Source organism: Lentinula edodes (assembly GCF_021015755.1).
Source record: "Lentinula edodes strain Le(Bin) 0899 ss11 chromosome Unknown C8R40scaffold_29, whole genome shotgun sequence".
NCBI classification, from domain to species: Eukaryota; Fungi; Basidiomycota; class Agaricomycetes; order Agaricales; family Omphalotaceae; genus Lentinula; species Lentinula edodes.
The window spans coordinates 395,149-410,798 of record NW_025764335.1 but is presented as its reverse complement, the minus strand read 5'-3'; the positions used below and the strand labels follow the sequence as shown (position 1 = coordinate 410,798).

Here is a 15,650-nt window from a genome sequence, read left to right as displayed (position 1 = left end):
CTATCTCTGCCCTTCTCAAATTTCCTACTCTTGTTGATTCTGGTTCTACTGACTCTTTCATTGATACTCGTTATGTTTCACAAAATTCTATTCCTACGACCAAAATCTCTCCTGTTAATCTTCGTCTCTTTGATGGTTCATTATCTTCTAAACCCATTACCGATATGGCGAATATCGCCGTTCGGTTCCCTTCCGGCGAGCTGCTTCTCTTACCCTTTTATGTTACACATTTAGATTCATCTTGTAAAGCAGTACTAGGTTACAGTTTCTTATCCCGCTACAATCCGTTGATTGACTGGGCATCTCGAAACATTACGTTCTGTAACACTTCACACCTTGATTCTCCACAGACGTCTGTGCCTTCTGCCGTCAACACTGTTGATGCAAAGGTCGCTGTTCCGCTACCGGAACCTTCGCCGTCGGTTTCACCGACAATTCTGGAGACCCCTCCTGGGGACTCACCTCGCTCTCGCTCTCGCTCCCGCTCTCGGACCCTACGGGCCAAGCCCCTTTCGTCCAAATTTCCCTTTGAACCCATCTATTCTTACCCTACGGTCTCTCAATTCGCTGCTCAACTGGAAACTCCCGAGGTCGACATTGCACTCGTCAGTGCTGCAGTCTTTAACAGGGCTTGCAAGGACGCTGGTATGGAACCGATTCTACTTCGTGCTATCCACTCAGAGGTCGCGGCCCGCGCCGCCGACCGCTCTTCCGCCACTCCTACTGTCCCTCCACTCCATCCTTCTATCCCAGAAGAGTACGCGGAGTTTGCAGACGTCTTCGACGAGATTGCTGCAGATTCACTTCCTGAACATAGACCTTACGACCTGAAGATTGACTTGGAAGAAGGCGCTTCGCCGCCTCTCGGCCGTATTTATCCTTTGTCTGAAAAGGAGTTAGTCGCCCTTAAAGACTTTATTGACAAACAGCTGGCTACTGGTGCCATTACCCCATCATTCTCTCCTCACGGCGCTCCGGTCCTTTTTGTCCCGAAGAAAGACGGCAAACTTCGCCTTTGCGTCGATTTTCGTGGACTCAATCGTATCACCAAAAAGGATCGTTACCCACTCCCACTCATATCAGATCTCCTCGACGCTCCGAAAAGAGCTAAAATATACACCAAATTGGATCTCGCCCACGCTTATCATCTGGTCAGAATCGCTGAAGGTGACGAATGGAAAACCACCTTTCGGACCCGCTACGGCTCTTACGAATGGAAGGTCATGCCGTTCGGCCTTACGAACGCCCCTGCGGCTTTCCAGCGGTTTGTTAATGACATCTTCTCTGACATGCTCGATGTCTGTGTCATCGTCTATCTTGACGATATTCTGATCTACTCTGATACGCCAGAAGAACACCGAGAACACGTTAAGGAAGTCCTTCGGCGGTTACGGAAACATCGGCTTTACGCCAACCCCGAGAAGTGCGAATTCAATATGGATACTGTTGAGTATTTGGGTTATATTCTTTCTCCCGACGGATTGACTATGTCCAAGGAGAAAGTTCAGACCGTTCTAGAGTGGCCGGTTCCGAGGAAGGTTAAGGACATTCAGTCCTTCCTGGGTTTTGCAAACTTCTATCGTCGTTTTATTTATAATTACAGTGATATCGTTGTGCCGATGACTCGGCTTACCCGAAAAGGCGCGTCCTGGATCTGGGACAGCAGCTGTCAAGAGGCCTTCGAAAATCTGAAAATCGCTTTCACTTCTGCGCCAATACTGGCCCATTGGGAGCCGAATCGCCCACTTATCGTGGAGACCGACGCTTCCGATTACGCCATTGCGGCTATTCTTTCCATCCAATATGCTGACGGTGAAATTCATCCCCTAGCCTTCCTTTCCAGAACGCTTCATGCGGCAGAACTCAACTACGATACCCACGACAAAGAGCTACTGGCCATCTTCGAGGCCTTTAAAGCTTGGCGTCATTATCTGGAAGGTTCGGGTGATCCGGTGGACGTCGTCACCGATCACAAAAATCTTGAGTATTTCTCTACTACCAAGGTTCTCACCCGCCGACAGGTCCGATGGTCAGAATTTTTACATCAATTTAATATGGTCATTCGCTTCCGGCCGGGGAAACTCGGCGAGAAACCCGACTCGATAACTAGACGCTGGGACGTCTACCCTAAAGAGGGGGATATCGGCTACGCCCAAGTGAACCCTCACAACTTCCGTCCTATCTTTACTAACGAACAACTCACTGCTTCTCTTCGAGCTACCTTCTTGGAAGGCCCGGTTTTACGAGCCTCGATTATCATGGATATCGAAGCCCTACACCAGGCAATCATCCTCGCCCTTCCCGCCGATCCGAGCTCCGTTGCTGGTTTGGAACTTGCTAAAGATCCTTCCAATGAACGTTGGAGCTTAGGTAGTGACAAGCTACTACGCCTTGACGACCGTATTTATGTCCCTAATCACGGCGATCTTCGCCTTCAAGTCCTTCGCTATTTCCATGATCATCCACTCTCAGGCCATTTCGGCCAGAACCGCACTCTCGAAGCTGTACGTCGTCAATACACCTGGCCCAAGGTCAGAGACTTTGTTCGTGACTACGTTACTTCCTGCACTATCTGTGGTCGCAATAAGCCCCGCCGTCACCGGCCTTACGGCTTGTTGAAACCTTTACCGGTTCCGGTCCGACCATGGGATTCCATTTCCATGGACTTCATTGAGCAACTGCCAATGTCGAATGGCTTTACCGCTATTCTCGTCGTTGTGGATCGATCTTCCAAACAAGCTATATTTATTCCAACTCACGACACCATTACTTCCGAACAACTAGCTGAGCTTTTTGTTATTCATGTCTTCTCTAAACATGGTGTTCCTAATCATGTCACTTCTGATCGCGGTTCTGAATTTGTTTCGGCGTTTTTCCGGGCTCTCGGTAAAGCGCTCTCCATGGAACTTCACTATACCTCTGGATACCATCCGGAAGCCGATGGGCAAACCGAGCGTGTCAATCAGACTCTCGAACAGTACATCAGGATCTATTGTTCCTACCAACAAGATGACTGGTCGCCTCTACTTCCGATCGCCGAGTTCGCCTATAACAACGCTCCCAATGCTTCCACTGGTATTACTCCATTCTTCGCTAACAAAGGATACCACCCAAACATCACCGTTCGGCCCGAGGTCGATATGAAGTCTGACCTAGCTAGAGACTTCGTCGTCAACCTTGATGAACTCCACGTTTTCCTTCGAGAAGAAATCCTTTTAGCCCAATCTCGTTACAAGGAACAAGCTGACAGGAAAAGAATCTCGCACCCGGAGTTCCCGATCGGCTCCGAAGTATTCGTTCTTGCTAAGCACATTCGCTCTACTCGTCCTACTGAAAAATTCTCAGAAAAATATCTTGGTCCTTTCAAGGTCATCAGTCGACCTGGTACTTTGTCTTACGAGCTCAAGCTCCCAGACTATCTTCGCCGCATTCATCCGGTTTTCCACGTCTCACAGCTGGAGCCGGTTACGCCGAATCCTTTCCCGAATCGTACTCAATCTCCTCCACCTCCAATTGAAGTTGATGGGGAAGAGGAGTACAACGTTGCCGAAATCCTTGACTCCAAGCTGGACAGAAGGTATAAACGTTGTCCTCTACGTTATTACATTCGGTGGGCCGGTTATGAAGGTACCGACGATGAATTCTCCTGGGTTGCTGCTGATGAATTACATGCTGACGAACTTGTACCGGTGTTCCACGCCCGATACCCTCACAAACCTGGACCTTGATCACACAAAATCATTTTATTCCATTTTCCTTTTTCGCCGCGCTCCGCCGAAGTTTACTTCGTGCGTTTAGAGGATAAACACGATGATAGCAAATTGAGTGTTTATCTCTTTCTCTTAATTGCTTACTTTCTCCTTCAATGTATCTTTTCACTTATATTTCATTTACATTTACAACTACTTACACTTCGAACTAATTAATTCTTCCGCCGCTTCGCGGCCCATTCGCTTTCCGATTTCAAAAATCGAGTTGACATTTTTATATATACAAAGTTCAAAAAACCAAAAAGAAACAAAAACTATACGAAGGGGGCAGGGTTACAAGAAGATTACAAGAAGAGGGCCGAAGGGCCGAAGTCCGATGTCCGTAGATACTCTACTCCGCCCTTTCCTTCCCCTTCTCCGACTGCGCCTTAGCCGACGCCGGTTCCTCCTCTACCATCTCTTCTTCATCTCCTTCCCCATCTTCCTCCATTCCCATTTCCTCCACCTCTTTCTCTCTCTCGCGATCTTCTTCTTCATCGCTGTCCATTACCCTTCTCCGCTTCTTCGGCAACTCCGACGGTCCGGCTTGCGGCATTTCCGGGGGTGTTCTCCTCCTCCTCGCGGCATCCGTTACCAGCCAATCCAACTTCCGGTTCATGTGTCGATGGTAGGTGTTGGCTTTCACCTGCCCATCCCGAAGTTGTCGGTTGTCCGCCAGTAGTTGAGCCACCTGGCTCTCCAAGACAGCCAGGCGCTCGCCGGTCGGGTTAGAACCACCTTCTCGCTTCACAGTCGACGGCCGCCCGGAGTACGAGCACCGGACTTTCGCGTCGTGACAGGGTTTACATATGACTGAACTTCTCTTGCCAGCCTGCATCTGGCAAGAGATCTTCTTAGCCCTGCATCGTTCGCAGGGCTCCTTGTCGTCGTCGTCGTCGTCGCCCTCATCCCCATCATCGGGGTCCCCGCCGACCGGCTGAAGAATTTTCAGGTTAGTACTAGCGAAATTGATAAGATAAGAACACATACCTCTGCCCTTGCCTTGCCCTTACCCTTACTCTTCGTCCTCCGAATCTCCACCACGGGACGCCGCGGTGAAGCCGACACCTCACTGGGAGAGGTACCCCGTTGACTCCTAGCTGTCGCCGCCGCGGCCAACAGCCTCCTCCTCTCAGTCACCTCCTCCTGCTGTTGCTGCGCCCGGCGGGCCTGCTCTCGCGCCTCCTGCGCCTTCCTCTTTCTCTCCGCTGCCGCCCTTGCAGCCTCCTCCTCAGCTTTCTTCCTAGCGGCCTCCGCCGCCTTCCTCGCTCTCACCCGCTCCACTCGTGCATGCGCCCTCCTGATAATTTCGTCCTCGTCTTCGTCCTCGAGGTCCTCCTCCTCTTGAGCGGCGGAGTCGGATGGTGGTGGTGGTGGTGGCGGTGGAACGGGGCGCGACCGCGAAGGGCCGGCAGTAGCAGAAATAGTGGTTGTAGTAGTGCGGCTAGCGGACATTTTGGACTTAGAAGTTTTGGTGACTTGGGTCTTATTGGCGAAACTCTGGGCCTTTTATACGGCAAAACTGCGCACGGACCAGCGAAAATTTTCCTTCGAATTGTACTTGGTGTACGGTGAACCGAAAATTTTCACTGATGACTAACGCCATTTCCCGGTACCAACGGCTTTCGAAAATTTTCCTGCTGACTGATAGGCCAAATCCCCGATCCTGACGGCCTTTAAAATTTTCCTTGGTGACTAACCAACTACCGGTATTAATGGCTTTCGAGGGCTCAAGCCTAAGAGGGGGATACTGTCAAGTCCATGCCGCGGGCCTCCATTCCGCCGCTCGGTACTCCGAAGATCTGCTCTTATTGTAATCTCTCCCTATTGTTCTTTCTCGCTACACATATCCTTTCGTCCTAGTCTCTCATTATTGTCTTTTACTCTTTCGTTCTAGTCTCTCCTTATTGTCTTTTACTCTACCCTGCAGGTACTACTCGTATAGCTCCTAGTAGTTAGTCTGGCGCTCCGCACCGATGCGCCGTTCCGTAGATATAAATACTGCCTGTACGCTACTGTAGTTCCTCAGTTTAATTATCAACTTAGATCAACTTAGATCTCCCTTCTCAACTTAACTCTTCTCTAAGTCTTCAGGCTCAACGCCTCGAAGTACGTTCTCCTCGACCTTAGGACTTTGACGTTCTCTGGTTCGCTCCTCGTCATCGGCGATACCGCCGCTCCGACCTGGCTGCTACTTAGCTCCTCTCTCTCTACTCTCGCTCTCCGGGGACTAACGGCGTAACGGCGGTGTTGTTAATAACTTCACTACTGTCCCATTCGTCTTCCGCACTTAGACACCCTGTGGCCTTGGCACGGTTACACGGTGTACATGATCTTAACACTCACTATGATCTCACTTTAAAAAGACAAAAAAGACGTTTCAATTTTCTACGATTTAGCGACAAGGATCTATTACAAGAAATGACAATGAAGTACTACAACGGTTGCTCCTTTGGGACAGCATCCATCCCATCCGCCTCAGAGACCCGAGCACGACACGATTCCTCCAGCTCGTACAATTTGTCGTGACCCCCAGTAAGATCAATGGCTAGATCTGCTACTGAACCAAAGAGGGGAGGAAGACTGGGAGAAGGAGGAGGGGGAGAAGGGGAGGTCGGAGAGTCCTGTTCGGGGAGGAACAGAGGAACATGAGAGGGAGCGGGGGGAGAAGAAATACCTTCACCTACAGCAGAGGGAGGTTCGTTCGATGGCACTGGAACAGACATTGGGGTATCAGTTATGTGGTGAAAGTACTCCAGCATTAACTGCTCCCATACAACCATCGACTGGTCAAGACTAGGGATGGCGGGGACAACATCGTCCCACCTTCCAGAACCATCACGATGAGGAAAGGCGGTCGATAGTGCCAACATCCGACGATGGAGGGGTGGCTCCATTGAACCCTCAGGAGGGGCTGCGAAACCGGCATGCTGAGCCGCGGTCAGAAAAGGACCATCGTTATCAAACCGGGAGTGCTCTAACACCAGGCAATGGAGACCCTCGTCCTCATCCACCGCGTTGTTGAAAAACCATTGAATGCTGCTAATGGACCGCATATAAAGATCCCCGTGAATACCCCGGGCTGTTTGCATGTAATCCAGAGCAAGTCGGAAGTTGTGGGCAATGACGTAGGGGTCATCAGAGTCCAGACCACGTCGGAGAAAGGCGACAACCGCCTCAATGATGGCACCGATGTAACGACTGTGATGATGGAGGACAGTGGCGGGATCGGAATGATAAAGGCGGTGTGCAAAGGTGGCGACGCGGCGAAGGTCCTCATTGGCCCTCTTGAGGTCCTCCTCCAGTTGAGAAAGGGGAGGTAAAACCACCTCGTAGAAACCCTCGTCTGGATACTCCTTGATCATCTGCTCCACGAAGGCGGCACGATCTCAAGTACGATGGACCTCCTCCCGGAACTCCTCCAAGCAATGACGCTGACGGGTCGCCAAAGCATTGGTTTCGTCTACCAGACCCTGTTGCTGCAGTAGGGCTGTCTTCAACTCAGAAGCCTTACGGGAAGCAGTAGAAAGCTCCTCCACTGCAACGTCGCGATCCCTTTTTACAACGCAAAGCTCCTCCTCCAATGCTTGGAGACGCTGAACAACAGTCTACAAGGGGGGAACTCAAATTAAAGAGGGAAGTGAATACCAGTTAAATCACGGCTTACCTGACCAGAAAACACCGATAAAGCCCTGTCCAGTGCATGGAACTGGTCCAACACACTGTGATACTCGACTTCGTGCTGAAGGACCTCGTGGCTGGAGGACCGAAGTTGTTCGACCTCCCGTTGACGAGCATCGAGGGCGTGGGAGGTATCCCGAAGGGCAGTGGTTAGAGAGGAATTCTCCCGCTGAGAATCGGCAAGCTGGGACTCTAGTGATCGAACCCGAGCAAGAAGACGCTGATTCTCAGTGCGATAGGGATGAGCGATGAGGGTGCGGGGTACTAATGACGAACGCGAAGTGGGTGGCATGTTGGAAGGAAGGGGGTCGGACCCAGTACCCTTTATAGGCGGCGTAACAGGGGGAGGGGAAACAAGCCGCTGAACCACATCGAACTGGGCCTCGGCAGCAGCTGCCAACTGAACCAAACCACTGGGACCCTGCACGGGTTTGTCCCTGACAGATACCTCCATGGAGGAGGGAAGGGCGCGAGGGAGAGCAGGAGTGGAAGTGGAGGCTGCCATCGAATGACCTGGAGGAACCATGAGTCGAACGCGACGGGGAGACTCCTGAACTGCCCCCTCTACAGGGGTCCTACGACAAGAACACTTTTTCGAACCATCCAACTGAACCTTTTTGCTGGAAGGACCAGCCACAGGCAAAGGGGAACAATCGCGCTTACGTTTCGCCGCGACGACTGCCTCACCCTGTTGCAAAGCAAGGAACTTCTGTAACTCTTGCTGGTCAGTCTCGGCAGTATCCTTCTCGTCAAGCATGTTCAGTTCTAGGAGGGTGGAGGTTGAGGAGGTACGAGCTTGGAGGGCAGCATCGTATTGACGCCAGGTACTCAAAGGAATACCCCATGTCGATTGATGTGTGGGAGTTCCGTGGAGCTCCAAAAACCTGCGGCTGTATGCAATGTCTTAACTGCAATGACAAGCGAAGTACCGATACTGAAGGACCTTCCCCAGACTACAAGTCTTTTTCGCAGAGCAGTTGGTACAGCGAGGGGAGTTCAGCAGAACCTTACATTTGCTCGGGGACTTTACACAGTTGGAACAAGGGGAAGCTACCTCCGCAAGAAGAGGCCACAAAGGATCGTCCTGACAATAACCCGATAGTGGCTTGCCAGTATTAAACACTGTCTCGAGTAACTGGAGTTGGGGACGAGACGGCGACTCGATGGTGAAGGCCAGTTGATCCATTTCCACCTCCCCATCGGATTCAGGAGCCAGGGAAGGTACCTCTCCCAAAGCGGTAAGGGTGGGTAACAGAGGAGATGGTGTACGTGAAAGAGGTCAAGTAGGTGTAGGAGACATCGCAGTTAGATGAGTTTGGACTCCTAAAACTGAGGTGGTGGAAGAGAGGGAGAAGCAAGGTTCTGACGGACTTCAACAAGAAAATTTTCAGGAACCACGTGAATGTCAGGTGACTGCCCAGAAAAACGCACCTACCCATCGCGAGGGCACGAAGGGGTTACAAGGGGGGGTAATGTCATGCCCTGGCTACAACCAGACCAGTCCCAGTACCCACCACACGTTGTCATACATCCTATCTACCTCCTGTACCTCCTCTGCACCTCCCCAAGTACCACCAGGCACCTCCCCTAGTATTTCTGACACAACTACCCAAACATCCTTCACCCCGACATGCATACGAAAACCTTCCTAACCGACAACCCCTTTAAGTATTAATCTCGATTACCTCCCTCCCTCGATTAGCTGCCTCATGTCTCCAGATGTTCTCTTGTTCACTTCCCATACCTATTTAAGTAGTGCCGCAATGTCCTGAAGCCCCAGCTTGGTATATTTTGAACACACACCCTTTACATAGGTCCAGTCCCTGTCCCTTTGTACCTGCTACCTATACAGAATTCTCTTTACTCTTTGTTTCTTTACCTCTGTTTCTCTCTACTCTTGCCTACTGTCTCAACGATTGTCTCTACGGTTGAATATATGCTTTTACTTCACGTCTAAGCAATCCGAGTGAGTCCCCGAGCTCCCTCGAACAATACTAAAGCTCCCCAACGCCTAACACCTTGGTGAGCTAACCTCCCCAAAACCTCCTTGAGCTCCCCACTTGTCCCACAAGTTCTAGGACCTCAATCTAGGTAACGTCGAAGCTACCCCCTACATCAAACTACGTGCCTCTTCTCTGTTACCACCTCCAACACTCGAGGACGTCCACCTCTAAGCCCCAGTTCCCGGGACCTCCCCTCTGTCATAAAGTACGCAGCCCCTATCATTTTCCTTTTCTCACCGTCTCGACGCCTTTACTTGTACGATACATCATCCCATCACTGTCAAACCCCCATCGATTACTGATTCATCGATTACTGATCCACCTGACCCATCTTCTCCTTCTATTGGCTTCCGCCACCTTTCTTGTTCCTAAACTGTACAGTATTACATCGTTATTTCTCGCAGACCGGATTATGTATATATAGCCAACCCTCCACAGCCTGGTCCCTTATCTTGACCTCTCTGTCATTATCTGGGACCAGGTATGTGCTTACTTATTATTACCTATGACTACGATACTCAATATATCTCTGTCATTATCTGGGACCAGCCTGCCACCGTTCTGCTTAGTCGCTCCGCCTTGTTGCCTTATCCAGTTGCTCCACCTCACCGTTCTGCTTAGTCGCTCCGCTTTCCCGCTCCGTTAGTCACTCCGCCTCTGCCGCTTCGTGACACCCTCCCGGGCGTATACCTTCTCAGGAGCTTATACACTCAAGACCCATTCTCTATACGACCTATTCGATCTTACGTTGACGTTCTAGCAAGTACAACTCCTTCTATGCAACACTACTAGGTTCTGTCAAGATCATGTACACCATGTAACTGTGCCAGAGGCCACAAGGTGTCTAAGAGCGGGAGGTCGAGTGGGACAGTAGTGAAGTTATTAACAACACTGCTGTTACACTGTTAGTCCCCGGAGATCGAGAGTATAGAAGGAAGGAGCTAGTAGCAGCCAAGTCGGAGCGGCGGTATTGCCGGTGACGAGGAGCGAACCAAAGAACGTCTAAGTCCTAAGGTTATAGGAGAGTACTTCAAGGTGATGAGCCTGAAGACTTAGAGGAGAATTAGATCAAAGAGGGAATCTAAGTCAATAATTAAACTGAGGAACTACAGTAGCGTACAGGCAGTATTTATATCTACGGATTGGCGCATCGGTGCGGAGCGCTAGACTAACTACTAGGAGCTATACGAGTAGTACCTGCAGGGTAGGGTAAAAAACAATAAGGAGAGACTAGAATGAAAGGGTATGTGTAGCGAGAAAGAACAATAAGAACGAGATTACAATAAAGGTGGATCTTCGGAGTACCGAGCGGCAGAATGGAGGCCCGAGGCATGGACTTGACAGGTTCCGTACCTCTACCTCCCCTACCTACACCTTAGGGACCTCCCTGGACCTTACAGGAACCCCTTCAAGGGTCACATCTCTCAATCCCAGCCACTACTAGGTCATTCCCATCCTCGGTCGCGGTTTCCATAGCTCCCTTCGAGCTCCAGCTTGCTCCTAGCACGCTACAACATAAACTCCTTATACCAAAACCTACCCTAAGACCTATTCTGACCCAGGTCTTACAGTGCCATCCATCCTTACCTTGCTAAACTGGTATCGCTGTGTTGAGACTGGAGTTACCGGTTTCATTTGCAGCTTAACTCTGGGGGGAGGAGTCGAATTTTGAACCAAGGTGTCATATGCATGCAATTCACCCCATATGCTTCCCGGCCCGGCCCGGAGCGGCCGGACTTTGAAATAATAACCTTGTGACCATCATTGTATTTATTTATTGTTCCGAGCTTTCATCGAGGTCTTCTGACTGTATTTGGGATGTATATAAGCTAGAATACTTTGTACATTGTAGTCAAGCTTGAAATCAAGTGTACCATCTTATCCCAGTCTTTAATATCTTCTTTACCCTTTGCTTCCGGACTCCCGGATCATCAGGAACCCCATTTAGGCTGCTCATCCCAATCTTGCACTCTTGCCATAATTCCCGGGGACACCAACAGTGTGTGAAGGGTGTTGCTAATAGCTTCACCGATGTCCCACTCCCAGTGTGTACTACAGGCCAATACTCAGTTCCGGACCTCGGAATTATCCCGGGCCATTCCCGGGCCGGATCCGGCCTCAGAACCTCTATAGCTATTGACCTGTAGGCATGGTCTTGTCACAAGGCATGTACAGTGGGGGAGGTCCCCGAGCGTAACTGGGGGCTCCTCGTGGCTGTATTACCGGGGTTAAGGAATTCAGGAACCCCGTTATTTCTGGTCAATGAATGTTTCTGTGCCAGGAAGCGACCATCAGATCCATGGAGCTGCTTTTTCTGGTCAAATTGCTCCGTAGGGAACTCCCCTGCACTCTCTAGTTTGCATTGAACCATATACGAGGTTCCCCGATTATCCGCGACCAGTCTGTGATGGAATTCCAAGGCCCTTTCTAGATTTGATCCAGAAAGTTCCTCCGACAGCATCAGAGTGTCTGATTCCGCTAGTAACATCCGATGTCGGGTCTCCTGCGAACACAACATCACTTCAGACTCCTCACTCCTCACCAGAAGTTGGTGCATATGCCTCATGGGCATGTACGTGTACTGTCCGCTATGGACCCGGACAGGACTATCCTGATTGGGCATTGATTCCACTGGGGTAAGGAGGTGAGCCATGGTGTATCTCCTGCGTCTACAATTTTTTGCAGCAATGGCGTTGACATCCTTATTGCTTTCTTCATCGATTAGCCCTGCTTCGTCGCAGAATTCCTTCTCCCTTCCATGGGTATGAGGGAGGAGGGGAAGTATTCCCCTCGAGTTTTGGAACGATCGCCCGTAACGTGCCTCTGCCTCTAACAATTCTAACATCCTCTCTGGGTCCAATAGGATGTTGTATAACCAGAGAAAGTCTGATCGGTTCGCCGGGGTCATCAGCCACTGTTGAGCCTTCTCTGGGAGGTCTATTTCTAGTTGAGTTCCTACTGTTAGGAACTGTACCCGTAGGTCTGAGAATTCGAGACCATCTCTTAATATTTCGATCCCCATCGACTCTAATACCTCCCTTAAGACCATAGCTACGTCCTCCGGGATACACTCCTGGATTTGAATGATGTCTTCCAGACGCAACGTCATTTCCAACAACGGTTGCACTGGGAAGTTGGTCCTGCTATGATGTATCGCGTGTGTATGCTCCCAGTTGGGCGTATTCATAGCTGGACTCTTCAAGAGACTGGAGAGCGAACTTCCTCATCTCAGGGGAGGAAGGTTAAGGGACTGTACTGGAGGAGTTGGTAACCTCGGGGATGACGTCCGAGACTGTTCGGATATGGCAGGTGATACCCTCCTCTCTGGAAGTTTCTCCTGTTGTCATACGGTAAGAGGATCTGTATTCTCCCCTTGTATCCTTTTGGTAGCGGCTACTTGGCTGCTGACTCTTCCACCTGCGTTTGAAGCTGACTCCATGTCTAGCTGTGGTACCGGTCCAGGGGGAGGTCCTCTCGTTCCCCAGGTAGGAGAATAGGCAAAACCCCCCATGGGACTACTGACAGGTTGGGCATAACCCATGGAGGTATACCTCCGCTGTGGAAGTCCCATCCCAGGGTCCACTGGAGGAGGCTCCTGAACCGCAGATTGACGTCCCTCGGGTGTCCTTACGTTGCTAGCGGTTTCCTCCCCAAACGACTGTTCTGGGATGGACATCAGGCATTGACCAGCTGCCACCGTGATGACAGTGGAGCTAGCAGCCTGGTTTGACTTTTGAGCTTGTGTTGTGTTTCCATGAGACAATGCACCCTTGTGGTTTTTCAATTCAAGTTTGGAACTAGAAGGTCGTTCCATTGACGTTGCAGACATTTCGTCGCGACGAGTCTGTTCCGTGACGGGAGAGCTTGGTATAATGTAAGACCTGGGTCAGAATAGGTCTTAAGGTAGGTTTTGGTATGAAGAGTTTATGTTGTAGCGTGCTAGGAGCAGGCTGGAGCTCGAAGGGAGCTACGGAAACCGCGACCGAGGATGGGAATGACCTAGTAGTGGCTGGGACGAAGAGATGGTGACCCTTGAGGGGGTTCCTAGGAGGTCCAGGGAGGTTAGGTAGAAGTATGGAACCTTGTAATATCGCGTGGTAGGAGTTGTACTCGCTAGAACGTCAATATAGGGTTCGAATAGGCCGTAGATGGAAATGGGTCTCGAGGTGGTAAGCTCCCGAGGAGGTATACGCCCGGGAAGGTAGGTTCCTGGGGACTGGGCTTGAGGATGGACGTCCTCGAGTGTTGGAGGTGGTAATGGAGAAGCGATACGTGGTTTGACGTGAGGGGTAGCCTCGACGTTACTTAGATCAAGGTCCCGAAGCTTACGAAGTAGCTAGGGAACTCTGGGAGGTTTGGGGAAGGGTAGCTCACCAAAGTGTTTAGGTGTTGGGGAGCTTTAGTAATGTTCGAGGGAGCTTGGAGACTCACTCAGATGGCTTAGACTTGAAGTAAAAGTGTATATTTGATCGTATAGACGATCAGAGAGACAGTAGACGAGAGTAAAGAGAAACAGAGGTAGAAAAACAGAGTGTAAAGAGAAATCCGTATGGTTAGCAGGTACAAAGGGACAGGGACTGGACCTATGCAAAAGGGTGTGTGTTCAAAATATACCAAGCTGGGGCTTGGGGACGTTACGGAGCTACTTAAATAGGTATGGGAAGTGAACAAGGGAACATCAGAGTCTAGAGGACATGAGGCAGGTAATCGAGAGACAGGTGATCGAGATTGGTACTTAATGGGGCTGGTGTTAGGAGTTTCGTACGCGTGTCGGGATGGTTGTCAGGACTGTCTTGGGGAGGTGCATATTACCAGTGGTACTGTCTTGGGGAGGTGCATACTACCTCGGGGATGTCTTGGGAAGGTGTAAGGAAGCGTGTGGGCTGGTGCTGGGGTTGGTCTGGTTGCGGTCAGGGCATGACAGGAAGAGCTAAAATTGAATGCATTGTAAACCAAGTTTCTAGATACAAACAACATTGTAGAATAATATATGAAAGCTTAACCTCTCCATGCCTCGTCCTCAAGTTCGAGCAACTGTTTGGCTACTGCAGTGTGGAACAAATTTGGTTGCTGTTCAGCCTTGATGGAAAGGCCCTCGGCAGTGGACTTTGAGAAAATTTCAGATGAAGGGGTCAGGAGTCGGAGAGACTCTGCCACAGCAACTGCAGGATTGTGCTCATTGAGTAGAATTCTGGCTACATTCCCACAAAGAAGCTTTTTGCGGCCCAGCTGAACCTTCAACTCCTCAATATTTGACAGATATTTGTTGTTCTCAGAGGTGCTGAGACGTCGTTCCAAATCCTCGATGGTCTTCAACTGCTTCAGATGCTGCTCCCTATGCTCGACCTCTGCCTCCATTTGTGATTTATAAAGACGCAAGACCAACTCCTTTATGACATATACTTGCCTCTTGTTGCGGTAAAGCGAGTCCGAATGAAATTTCCTGTTTTCAGCAATCTCATCCTCTTGGAGCATTAGCTGTGTCTGACTTCTCCACAGATCTTTCTGGGCATGATGAAATGCAACATTGTACTGGACCATCTTCCGTGCTTTGTGAATGTCATAAACCTCTTTTGACGAGATGGCACGGACAAAGTTGTCGAGTTTGCAAAGTCACTTCTGCTGGGATTTGTTGATGCGTTGTTGAGCAGGACAATGGGTACAGAGGTTATGAAGCTCAATCAGTGCATCTTCCAGGTCTAAACAAGAAAATCAGATACGCTGGGCAGATTATATCAAGCTCAATTACCAGAAGGAACAGATGATCTGAGTTTGATATTACTGATTAGGCTCTCAGGCGCCTTGAGCCCAGAGTTGTAGGAGATATTGTCACCATCCATGTTGAAGTCCTCAACATCGAAACCACAGGTGTCAGCAACAACACCCAAGTATCCTCCTGAACCTATATCTGCATTTTCAGTGCCGCTACATAATCAAAAAAAGTTAGCCAATCAACTTTATAGCCGTAAGTTTTCCTTACATGCCAGAGTTCGTGAGTGCCTCATTTAATCCAGGATAAATAATGGAGGAAGGCATCTCAAGGATGACACCGTCTTGATCTGCTCTAGAGACAGGATAGAGTTGTTCTCATCTCTGAGCTGCTGAACCGGCATCGAGGAGGAGCTTTCGGGATGGGTTATAACTGCAGAGGACATCACAAAGATTCCAATATGTACTTTGGGCTTTCGCAAGAGTATATATGCTGTGCAGTTGAGGC

General features: G+C 50.1%; 2 protein-coding genes across 2 annotated transcripts; both read right to left on the bottom strand.

The window, feature by feature from the left end:
- Window positions 1-6,184: 6,184 nt before the first annotated feature.
- Window positions 6,185-6,841, bottom strand: C8R40DRAFT_1071494 (uncharacterized protein; the record flags this gene model as incomplete). Its single annotated transcript, XM_046226342.1, has 2 exons — window positions 6,185-6,373; window positions 6,437-6,841. The coding sequence occupies 2 exons, from the start codon at window positions 6,839-6,841 to the stop codon at window positions 6,185-6,187; spliced, it is 594 nt and encodes a 197-aa protein (XP_046083955.1).
- Window positions 6,842-14,431: 7,590 nt separating this feature from the next.
- On the bottom strand, window positions 14,432-15,469 carry C8R40DRAFT_1071493 (uncharacterized protein; the record flags this gene model as incomplete). Its single annotated transcript, XM_046226341.1, has 4 exons — window positions 14,432-14,982; window positions 15,097-15,132; window positions 15,183-15,358; window positions 15,414-15,469. The coding sequence occupies 4 exons, from the start codon at window positions 15,467-15,469 to the stop codon at window positions 14,432-14,434; spliced, it is 819 nt and encodes a 272-aa protein (XP_046083954.1).
- Between the last annotated feature and the right edge of the window lie 181 nt (window positions 15,470-15,650).